Source organism: Vanellus vanellus (assembly GCF_965231255.1).
Source record: "Vanellus vanellus genome assembly, chromosome: 19".
Taxonomy (NCBI): Eukaryota; Metazoa; Chordata; class Aves; order Charadriiformes; family Charadriidae; genus Vanellus; species Vanellus vanellus.
This window is the reverse complement of record NC_138924.1, coordinates 5,535,697-5,546,679: the sequence shown is the minus strand read 5'-3', so window position 1 is coordinate 5,546,679 and position 10,983 is coordinate 5,535,697. Positions and strand designations below refer to the sequence as shown.

At 58.8% G+C, this 10,983-nt stretch overlaps 1 protein-coding gene across 1 annotated transcript; it reads left to right on the top strand.

Moving 5' to 3' along the window:
* The first annotated feature begins 3,385 nt into the window (after positions 1 to 3,385).
* On the top strand, positions 3,386 to 5,515 carry HSPB1 (heat shock protein family B (small) member 1). The gene is made up of 3 exons (XM_082493173.1): positions 3,386 to 3,776; positions 4,863 to 4,926; positions 5,181 to 5,515. The coding sequence occupies exons 1-3, from the start codon at positions 3,416 to 3,418 to the stop codon at positions 5,338 to 5,340; spliced, it is 585 nt and encodes a 194-aa protein (XP_082349299.1). The 5' UTR covers positions 3,386 to 3,415; the 3' UTR covers positions 5,341 to 5,515.
* The last annotated feature ends 5,468 nt before the right edge of the window (positions 5,516 to 10,983 follow it).

The window sequence follows — 10,983 nt, the reverse complement described above, 5'->3', positions numbered from 1 at the left end:
CCCCCCCCCCCCCCCCCCAGGGCTGTTGGTGTTTAATCCCCGCGGGCCCCGTGTTTTCCGGCCGGCTGGAGCGGGACGATGGGGATGAGCCTCCCTGGGTGGGAGAGCAGCTGCCTGGATTAACCCGCTGCCCCCGGATGAAAAGCCGGGCTGTGGCAGTCCCGCTTGACACTGGTTCCAGCCAGCTGGGATTGGGGGTGCGTGGGGGGGGGGCCCTTTGGTCTCCAGCTCGGCTGGTGATGCGACAGCCTCGTTAGCCGGCGGCTTGATGAACCAGAGGTCCCGGGAGAGCAGAGATGGGAGCGGAGGGGGCTCTGAGGTCATCTCCCAAACGTGGCACGTTGCGGAACCGGGCTCAGCCGCAGGCTGAGGATTCACCAGTCCTTGGAGAAACATCTCCAGGAGCTGGCCGTGCCGGGTGCCAGCCCCTCGTTATCCCACCCACCCCCTGCTCCGCTGGCAAAGCTGCAGGTCACCCTCTGCGGTGCTCGGACAAGCAGAGTTATTAGAAATGGGGTGAACAGGTAAGGAGGGGACACGCTCGTGGCTCTCCGTGGCTTGTCCCCATGTGCCAGCCCCGGGCAGGGCGGCAGCTCCGGATGTGACCATGGCAGAAGGAGGAGACGAAGGGTCCTGCTCCCCCCCAAGCCTGGGGAGATGAAGGGCGTGAGTGCCCAGCATCCCTACGAACTCCTGAGCCACACGCTCCGAAAACCATCCCACCTCTCTCTGGCTGCTGCCGCGCCATCCTCCGGGCACCGCAGAGCCCCTGTCCCCCCATCGCCCCACGGGGAAGCTCAGACTGGCTGCGGGAGCCCCAAAACCCTGCTGGGATGGGGTGGTGGTGGTGGGGTGTCCCTGAAAATATCTGAATTCAAGCCACCGGCGGGGGGGGTTATTTTGCCAGTGACCACAGCCCCCAGCCCTGCAGCCCCCCCACGGCTGTGGCTCCCAAAAGCCCAAGACTCGACTGCAGCGCCGGCGCGGACAAGCCAGCACATCAGGGAAAATTTCCAGTCTTCCTCTTTTACAGTCTCTGTCTCCTGCCGCGGAGGGAGCTAACTGGAACAAATACTCTGTAGAAATACTTCAGTATTTTCCTCTCGCGCGTGCGCTCTCTCTTTTTTTCTGGGTTGTGAGTACAGCTGTAGATTCAGTGAGCTGGTTCAATTATAATAAAATATACAGTATATATTGTAAATGACTCGGCCGGGCACGGAGGCGTTTCTTCACAGGGCGGCAGCACGACTGGGTCAACCTGCTCCTTCTGTGCAGGCTTAGTCTTGTCCAGCTCCCCGCAGACCCATCCTCCTCCCCTGCCCTCTGTCTCCAGCCACCCATGGCTCGCTCTTTCCCCGTGCATCGGGCTCTGGCTCCATGCAGACCAGCGCTGGGCACCAGTTGCATGTCTGATCCCCCAGAACATCCTGCTCTGGGTGGGGGGAAACCCTCTGGGGAGGCCCCGCTGCTGGGGCAGAGGTCTCCCCTTGCATCCTTCCCGTCTCCCTGCAGCCCTCCTGGCTCCCTGCATCCTTCCCTGCAGCCCTCCTATTTGCCTGCAACCCTCCCATCCAGACCATCCCTCCCTGCATCTTTCTCTGCATCCATCCCTGCATCCTTCCTGTCTCTCCCTGCATCCTTCCCATCCCCCTGCGTCCCTCCCATTGCTCCCTGCATCCCTCCCAGCATCCCTTGGATCCCTTGCAGCATCACTCCCTGCATCCCTCCCAGCATCCTTCCCAGCATCCTTCCCTGCATCCCTCCCATTCCTCCCAGCATCCTTTCCACCCTCCCTGCATCTCTTCCTGCATCCTTCTCAGCATCCCTCCCTGCATCCCTCCTGCCCCTCCCTGCATCCTTCCCATCCCCCTGCATCCCTCCCTGCATTCTTCTCTGAATCCCTCCCCGCATCCCTCCCCGCATCCATCCCTGCCTCCCTCCCATCCCCTTTCTGCCTCCCTCCCATCCCCCTGCATCCCCGCCTGCATCTCTCCACTCCCTCCCTGCATCCCTCACCTCATCCCTCCCCGCATCCCTCCCATCCCCTCACCTCCGCAGTCCCTGCAGTGCCTCGGCCCCCCCTTCTCCCCCAGCCCCAGCAGGATGTGGCCCTGCACAGCTCAGCTGCCTTCAGCCCTTCCCCCCCCCCCCATACCCCCCCGCCTTATTGTGTCCCCATCTGTGCACAGTGCTCCATGGGGAGGGCTCCCGAGGGTCACACATCCCTGCACTGAGTGGGTCAGGTCTCAGCTCCTGCCCATCTCCTGCCACCTGTCACATGCTTCTTCAAAGCAAAGCACCCGGAGCTCAGCCCCGGGAGGCACACCTTACCCCAGTCCCTCCCCAAAAATGGCTGGTCCCACTCCACGGGGCTGGGGGGGACAGGGGGATGGGGCAGAGGTGGTGGGGTCCCAGGGGCTGCCAGACTCAGTGGAGGGCTGGGAAAACTGCCCTTCCCTGGGATCGGGGGCCCGGAGTCTGGCCCCAAATGGGAATCCCTTCCCGGGTGCCAGGAGGGTGACATGTTTGGACGTGAGGACAAAGGACTAAAGGGAAGGAGCCATCTCCCCAGCCCCAAAAGAGTTCTGCCCCCTCCAGCCCCCCCTGACCCTGGCAGCTCTATCAGCCCCCCCAGCCCCCACCAACCCCCATGAGGTCCCACCAGCCCCCATCAGCCCCGATTGCCTCCCAGTAAGACCCATCACCCCCTACCAGTCCCCATCAAGCCCTACTGGTCCCATTGACCCCCCCGTTGAGCCCCATCAACCCCGCGGGGCCCAGGGACCCCCAGGAGCTTGAGCAGCCTCCCCCCAATTGGTGCTGAGGGGGTTCCCCACCGCGATGTCAAGCCCTGGGGGCCACAGAGGTGATGGGGGGGACGACTGGGGGGCTCCAGAACCTTCTGGCTGGTGGGTGACGCAGCGGACACGGGGCCACACACGGGTTCCTCCACTGACTCATTCTCCCCCCCCCCGAGGTGCTGGCCCAGCCCCAGCCCCCTCCCCACCCCGTCCCGCATCCCCGGGATGGTTTTACATCCCCGGGATGGTTTTACGGGCGAGAAATGCAGGCGGGCGGGGTGAGACTGGGAGCTGCTCCAAGGGCCATCCATCACTCCCAACCAGCCAAACCTCCCGCGGCAAGAGGCAGATGGACATTTCCCTGGCGGGGGGGGGGGGGGGGGGGGGGAAAGGGACGGACGGACCTGGGGGGCTGCCAGCCCTATTCCCGTGCCGCCCACCCCCAACGCGGCTGCGCGCAGCCGCCCACAGCCCCGGCAAAGTTTCTCGTCCCTTCCCCGGGGGCCCTGCCGCGATTTCCATTAATAGCCAGCTGAGCCGCCCGGCTAAAAATAACCACCGGCCCTCTTCATAAAGTGGCCGGCGGCCACCCACCCCCAGCAACCCCGCGCACCATGGCCGAGCGCCGCGTCCCCTTCACCTTCCTGCGCAGCCCCAGCTGGGACCCTTTCCGCGACTGGTACCATGGCAGCCGCCTCTTCGACCAGTCCTTCGGGATGCCCCATATCCCTGAGGACTGGTACAAGTGGCCGAGCGGCAGCGCTTGGCCGGGATATTTCCGCCTGCTGCCCCGGGAGAGCGCCTTGGTGCCGGCCCCCGGCTCGCCCTACGGGCAGGCGCTGAGCCGCCAGCTCAGCAGCGGCATCTCCGAGATCCGCCAGACCGCCGACAGCTGGAAGGTCACCTTGGACGTCAACCACTTCGCACCCGAGGAGCTGGTGGTCAAGACCAAGGATAACATCGTGGAGATAACCGGTGGGTGCTGGGGATGGGGGTGTAGGGGGGGGGGGTTAGGGGGGGACAGCCGCCCCGGCGTTTGCTCGCTGGGGGGAAAAAAAGGGTGGAAAGGAAAAGCAGAGCAGAATAAGTGATGGGAAGTGAAGGAAGGGAAAGCAAAAGGAGGAGACGGAGGGGAGAGGAGAGGAGAGGAGAGGAGAGGAGAGGAGAGGAGAGGAGAGGAGAGGAGAGGAGAGGAGAGGAGAGGAGAGGAGAGGAGAGGAGAGGAGAGGAGAGGAGAGGAGAGGAGAGGAGAGGAGAGGAGAGGAGAGGAGAGGAGAGGAGAGGAAAAAGGAGGGGGGAAAGGGAAAATCAAGGCAAAGAGGAAGGCCCAGCGTTACAAGCTCGGTCTCGGGGTGCGTTCAGGCTGCGGGTGTTGCACAGGGTGCAGAGAACCCCCCCCAGCCCCATATATTGCCCCCTCGCTGCTGTCCCAGCCAGGACACCGGGAAAGATTCCCTCCAACCCCAGCCGGGAGCCAGAGAGGGACTTGGGGGGGTGACAGTGGGGTGTCACGAGCCCTGCAGCCCCCGTGCTCCCCCGCAGCTCAGCCAGGGACGCCGTGACAAAGCCCAGACCCCCATGGCACGAGGCCCGCAGCGTGCTTTGTGCCCGGCGAAGGGGATCCGCACGGGGTGGGGGTAACTGCCCAGGCGGTGGGATTTGGGGGTGCGGCCCCAGGGAGAGGGTGGGCGCTCAGTCTCCAGCCCCACTGGGCTGGGGAGCCAAAATGAGGGCTGTGGGGACCAGCTGGCAGCGGTTGGGTCCCCTTGGCCGCCGCTGGCTCGTGACACCACACTTTGCTCCCCTTGAATTTGGGGGATGGTGCCGGAGGGGCCCCGCTGCCCCTTCCTCCCCCCCTTCCCCCGTTGCTCCAGGCTGATATTAAGGCGAAGAAAACCAGGACAGGCAGGATCAGCCCCTCTCCGGCATCAGGCGATGCCGGGATCTGGCGGGTTGGGACAGGGGAGGGTGCACCCCGGGCACGGAGACCCTCCCAGCTCACTGCCCACCCAGCCGGCCCCTTCCAACCAGCCCACGGTTTGGGTTTTTTCTTCCTTCCAGGCAAACACGAGGAGAAGCAGGATGAACACGGCTTCATCTCCAGGTGCTTCACCCGAAAATACACGTAAGTACCAGGGAGGAGGGGAGATGGGATCCTGGCACACCCCCCCTTGATGTCTTTGGGGACCTCTGCCCACCCACCCATCCCCTCCAGTACCCGCTGGCCCAACTGGGGATGCCGCTCGCCCAAACTGGGAGTTGGGGGGAGGCAGCAATTTGGGGCTGAGCATCTGTCACCGGGCACAGCGTCGCACCCGCCGGGGTGCAGGGTGGGGTGATGGGTACCACAGCCCTGACACCCCCCGTCTCCCCCCGCAGCCTCCCCCCAGGCGTGGAAGCCACGGCCGTGCGGTCCTCGCTGTCCCCTGACGGCATGCTCACGGTGGAGGCCCCCCTGCCCAAGCCGGCCATCCAGTCTGCCGAAATCACCATCCCGGTCACCGTGGAGAGCCAAGCCAAGGAGCCGGCCAAGAAGTAGGTGGCAGCGAGGAGGAGGAGGAGAAACCACCGCCATTGCCCCCCACATCCTCACACCCGCCCCCACTCACACCCCCCTTTTTATGGTCTCTTTTGTACTCGCCCGGTCACCGAGTGCCTTGAATAAATGTGAAGGAACCGATAGAATGAGCTGGAATAAAAAGAGGTGAAAGAAACCTGTCCCCATGCCCTCTGTCTGTCCCCTGGGACCCCCAGTGGCACTGGTGCACCGCATCTGTGCTGTGCCGGATGGGAACTGCACCGCAGGCACTGGGTCCCTGCTCCGGCAGGGCTGGACCAGAGCACCGGGACGGGGCTGCCTGGGGCCAGCGTGGCCTGTGGGAGGGCCACTGAGCCCTGCTCAGCAGCCTGGGGTCAGCTCCACATCCTGGGTTCAGCAGCCTGGGGTCAACATCCCCGGTCTTCAAATCCCCCGTCTTCACATCCCAAGTCTCCCTATCCCGGATATCCCACATCCCAGGTCTCCTACATCTCAGCTCTCCACATCATGTCCAGCATCCCTTGTCTTTACATCCCAGATCTCCAGAATCTCTGGTCTCTACATCCCAGGTCTCCAACATCCCGGGGTCAGCATCCCAGTTTTCCACATTCTAGGTCTCTGACATCCCGGGTTTCCAAAATTCTGGGTCTCAACACCCCAGGTCTCCAACATCCCGTGTGTTTGACATCTCTGACTTGCCTGGTCTCCAAAACTCTGGGTCTCCCACTTCCCAGGTCTCAGCATCCTGGGTCTCCTATATCCCATGTCTCCCAAATCCTGGATCCCGGCACCCTGGGGCTCACCATCCCTGGGCTCCAAAACTCTGGATCTCAACATTTTGGGTCTCAACTCCCCATCGTCACCATCCCGGGTCTCTACATCCCTGAAAAACAAGCGCGCCCCCCCCCCCCCCGGGGTCGCAGTGGTGCCTGAGGGCCAACGGGGGCTTCATGGGCAGAAGCTCTCTCTGTGAACCCCCCCTCCAGCCCCAACCCTGCCCCCCCCCAGCATCCCCCCTTCCTTTCACCCCATTGCGACGGGCCAGGCAGGCTGGGGGGGGGCAGCTCAGGGGCTGCAGCCATACTGGGGGGATTGGATGCAGCAAGGGGGGGGGGGGGGTCATGGTCCCGATGTCTTTTGGCCCCGGCTGGCCCCGTGGCCCCCCCCTGCCCCCCTCCCATGCCTCCAGGCAGGACCAGCCCTACATGGCCGAGGCCGGGCCCGTGGCTGCCATGTTCCCGCTCCGACAAATCCCACTAATCCCCCCTGAGTCATCCCAGAGGCAGACGGTGACCTGGGAGGAATCCCACAGCTGCGAGGCCCTTCTCCGAGCCTGGGGGGGCTCTGTGTGACACCCACCCCCCAACCCTGCGAGCCCCTTCTCCCTGAGCCCCCCAACCCCTCTGCCCCACCGCTCCCAGGTGCAATGAGTTTGTCAGGTCTCAGGCACTGTGCCCAGGGTGGGCTCCTGCTGAAGGGGGTCACGCCTGTGCCTGGGCACCCCTCCCCCTCCCCCATGTGTGTCATTTTGGGGGTGGGTGACCACGGCAACCAGAGCGATGGAGATGGTTGCCATAGCGAGCAGCAGCGCTGGCAACACAGCCTTTTTGGGGGGGGGGGGTGTATATGAACACCAACTCCCCCCGCCTGCAGCACCTGGAACGGAGGTCGCTGTAATGAGTTTGGCAGGTCTCATGCGTCCCTGGAGGCATCCATCCGTCAGGCTCCGGCATCGGGGGATGGGGCGAGCAGGAGGTCCCTGCAGCCCCTCCGCCTGCAGGGGAGGGAGAAGGGCTGGGGGTGCCCGGCGGGGGCTGTCCCCCCTCCCTCTGCCTGTGCTGCACTGCAGCATCCAACCCCAGGCACACCTAACGTCCCATTTTAGGGCTAAATCCTGCCCGGGAAGCGGTGAGGACACCCCCTGCGCGCTGGCTCATGCTTGGTCCTTCTCTCTCTGCCCCACCGGTGCATCTTTGGGGGATACCAACACATGGACACTCACCCACCGGGGCATCGCTGATGATTTGTCAGCCCAAACTCGTCCCCAAGGGAAGAAGCCCCCCCGAAAGGCATCCCCAGTCACCTCCCCTCTCCTGTGGCCACGGGTGCCATGCAGGACGGAGCCCGTGGTGGCTCTCGCCTCCCAAAAAGCCACCCCAGGTTTAGTGAGAGGGATGCTGTCAGTGAGTGCACGGCAGTGCTGGGATGGGGTGCTGGGTCCCTCCCCGCGTGGGGGGACGCTCAGCGAGCCCCCGGCCCCTCTTTGCCATCACCCGGGGGCTGTTCCCAGCCCCTTCCCCGGGGGTGTCCATCCTGCAGCCCCCCCTGCCCACCCCCCCCCCAGGCTCCCTCGCAGGGCGCATGAGTCAAGGCGCATTTTCGGTTTATGGTTTCCAGGGGAGGGGAGTATTTTTACAGCGTGAGTCACCACGCGCGACTTCGAGTGGAAAAACCATCGGGGAGGGAGGGAGGCGGGGGGGAAGGCACCCACCCACCCACCCCTACTCCCACGGGAGCACCCAACGTCCATCCCCGTGGCTCCCACAGGCCGGGAGGGCGTTCGCCTCTGCCCCGGGACGGCTGGGAGCCCGGTGAACCATTAACCCACGGGGATGCGGAGCACGGCATCTCGGCTTCCCTCCGTGCCGGGGGAAGAAACGAGGCTGTTGACTCCCAGGGTCCCCTCCCGATGGCAAGGGGGAGTCCCCCCATCCCACAGAGCCCCCCCCGCCCCATCCCACGGAATGACACCCCACCCCTCCCCCAAAACTCAACACAGGCGATAACAATTAAGCAGCGCTGACGTCAGATCTGTAAGTTTATTTGCTCAATGTACGACGGCTACATAATGACTCACATTCATGATATTCCATCACTGAGGAAAAACTGCTAAGAATGGTCCGTGTGTGAAATAATTCCTTACAGAAACACGGAGTTGGAAAAATAATCACTGATTAGACCTTAAAAATAGTTCACTGCATAACATGACAAAAAGCACAAACAAAGGCTCATTCAAAGAACACAGTCATTGTTCTCCTACACTGTAATAGTTATAATTTCACCATGACGAACACCAGACATTAAGATTAAGCTAACACTGGTGTTTTCTTTTGCTTTTTTTTCCTTTTTAAAAACAAAATTATATATAATTGCATGTCACTATAGCAACATCCATAACAGATCAGTTTGTTACGATCACTATTTGGTAGAGCAAACTTTACCCCCAAAAGAAAAAAAATAAATTAAAAAACTTTAAAAAAATTTTGAAGACTATTTTGTCATAGGAATACATAACATCTACAGTATAAGTTAATAAATTTCAAGCTACTGTATAGAAATACGACACTAGCATGCACAATATTGTATCAATAGAGTAATGGAGCAGTAATCATTTCACTGGAGAGACAGTATCATAGGCAAGTGCATCTCTTAAAAAACAAAAGAAACCATTCAAGCTGCTTAAAAATCAAGTCCCTGACCCCCAACTCCGTTTTTAGCCCTCTTGTGCCATCTCTCCTGCGTAAGTTTCCTAAAGCAGCCAGAGCAAAAGCCAAAAAGAAACAGGAGAAAAAGAAAAAAAAAAAAAAAAAAGATAGGTTTTGTAATTCCAGTAAATCACTTCCAAATTATACAGCTGGGACAACACTGCTCACGGGACACGAGGGTCAACCAAAGGAAGGTAAGAAGCCTAAAGCGATCTTCCAGTCCACGGCACGTACCGGCACAGCGAGCATCTCGCCGCGGGATGCTGCACACCGTACACCCGGCGGATGCGCTCGCTCGCTGCGAGCGAGGCTGGGCAAGACTCCGCGTGCGAAGGCATCCCGGTCAAAAAAAAAAAAAAAAAAAAGCTTTGCCAGCATCGCCGGGGCAATATCTGGAGGCCGAGCAGCGGCCTCGGCTCCGCTCGCTCCCCGAGGAGTTGGGGTAGCGGCTTTGTTTGACTGCGGGGAGGGAGCTGGAGCCACGTCTCCCCGTGCAACCCAACAGCGGGAACGGCTGTACTGTGTGTGCAACACCACGACACGCTGTTTGCGGACTGACTCTCAAAAGGGACAATGAAAGCCTGTTTCCAAAAAAAGATAAAACATAAATTAAAAAAAAAAATATATATATATATATGCACGAGTGCGATTTTTCCTTACTGCGCAGCTTTAGGTGAAAAGCTACGTGGCACAGCACTCCGCAAGCCAGAGAACAGCAGTGAACTTCCAACAACGATGCAAAAATAAGAATCAGAAATAAATTTACTCAAAAATGGGGTAAATATTACCTGCTAAGCAACTCAGATGCCCCATCTCCCACCCCCTGCCGGATCAGACAGACTTGGAAAAGATTTTGCTAAGAAGAGAACTAAGTTCCTGGGCTCCCGATGGTTGGTTGATAGAAATGTCTATGATTGTAGCTCTTCCCTTGAGGATTTCTCTACCAAATTAGTTTCTAAGCTCCTGAAGTTCACTCATTACACCACAAGCTTCCCCAGGAGAAAGGAAAATGCACCCGGCTTTCCTGGTGACAAACAAGGCAGCCTGGGTGCCGGAGATCTGCTGACAAACCTCATGGTACAGTGGGAGAAAGTCAGGCAGAGTGAAATGGCAGTGCAATCCCTGAGGAAGCAGCTGTGGCACCTTAAATCAGGATGGTCTTTTGAAATACCAAACACAGTACATGACATACAGACCTGAATGCTCTTTTTTTATTATTTTTTTTTATTATTATTTTTTTATTTAAGTGGCATTTTAAGTTTAAACACTTCCCCCTTGTCTAATTAAATTCTTAAACCTTTTGCTGTGGACTTAAAATAGTTGAAACAGCCGCTAGCCAAGCACCTGTTAAGCTGTTGACCAAAAAACTAGAGCAGCTTTGATGTTCCTCGGGCGGGCGGTCTTCTTGCCTTGGGCGACACAGAATAGCTAAAGCCAGTCCACAGGCGAGGACTGATCAGGAAGGCAAGCCAAAAGAACTAGCAAAAGAAAAAAAAACAGACAATCAAAGGCTTGATGTCATATGGCTGTAATGTAGAAACACTGTAAACTGCAATTTAGTGTTAATACTGTAAGCTACCCTAACAAATATCTTAACCAAAAGAAAAAAAAAATAGAAAAAGATTGGATGGCCTAAATCCTGGGGCTTTGCAAGCCCCAAATTCTTTAGTTTGTTTGGTTTTGTTTTTTTTTTTTTTTTTTAAATTCCTTCTCAATTTGGGGATTTTTAAGCTACGCCCTGCCAGGCAGAGCGCTGCAGAGAGACGCCCCGCGACGTGGTACGGACACACGGCACTTGGACTGAAGAAACAAAACGCACGAAGCCTTACTGGAACCACAGAACTCCCTTTTTTTTTTTTTTTTTTTTTGCGTTGCTTTCCTTAAAAACGAGGGCCATTCCATCCACGCGAATTCATCTTAAAACCCTTTTATTTCTAGCGATAAAGTTAAATTAAAGACAGCTCCACTTGTATTAATAATCTACAGAACAGTCCATATGCCAGTGAGGCTGCTATTCCATACCAGCACAGCCAGCCTGACTTCCACTAGTGGTGTTTTGGCAAAAATGTCAACGAGGCAATCAAAGACAGGTTGTGGGGGGCCTCCCTGGGAAGGTGTCCCCTCCCTTTCCCTCCCCCACCCCTGACCCCCCCCCCAC

Bases quoted from the DNA above. Each gene is read 5' to 3' on its own strand.
- HSPB1 (XM_082493173.1), top strand. From the start codon at position 3,416: ATGGCCGAGCGCCGCGTCCCCTTCACCTTCCTGCGCAGCCCCAGCTGG. The intron at 3,777-4,862 runs GTGGGTGCTGGG...TCTTCCTTCCAG, and splicing joins TAACATCGTGGAGATAACCG to GCAAACACGAGGAGAAGCAG. The intron at 4,927-5,180 runs GTAAGTACCAGG...CTCCCCCCGCAG, and splicing joins TGCTTCACCCGAAAATACAC to CCTCCCCCCAGGCGTGGAAG.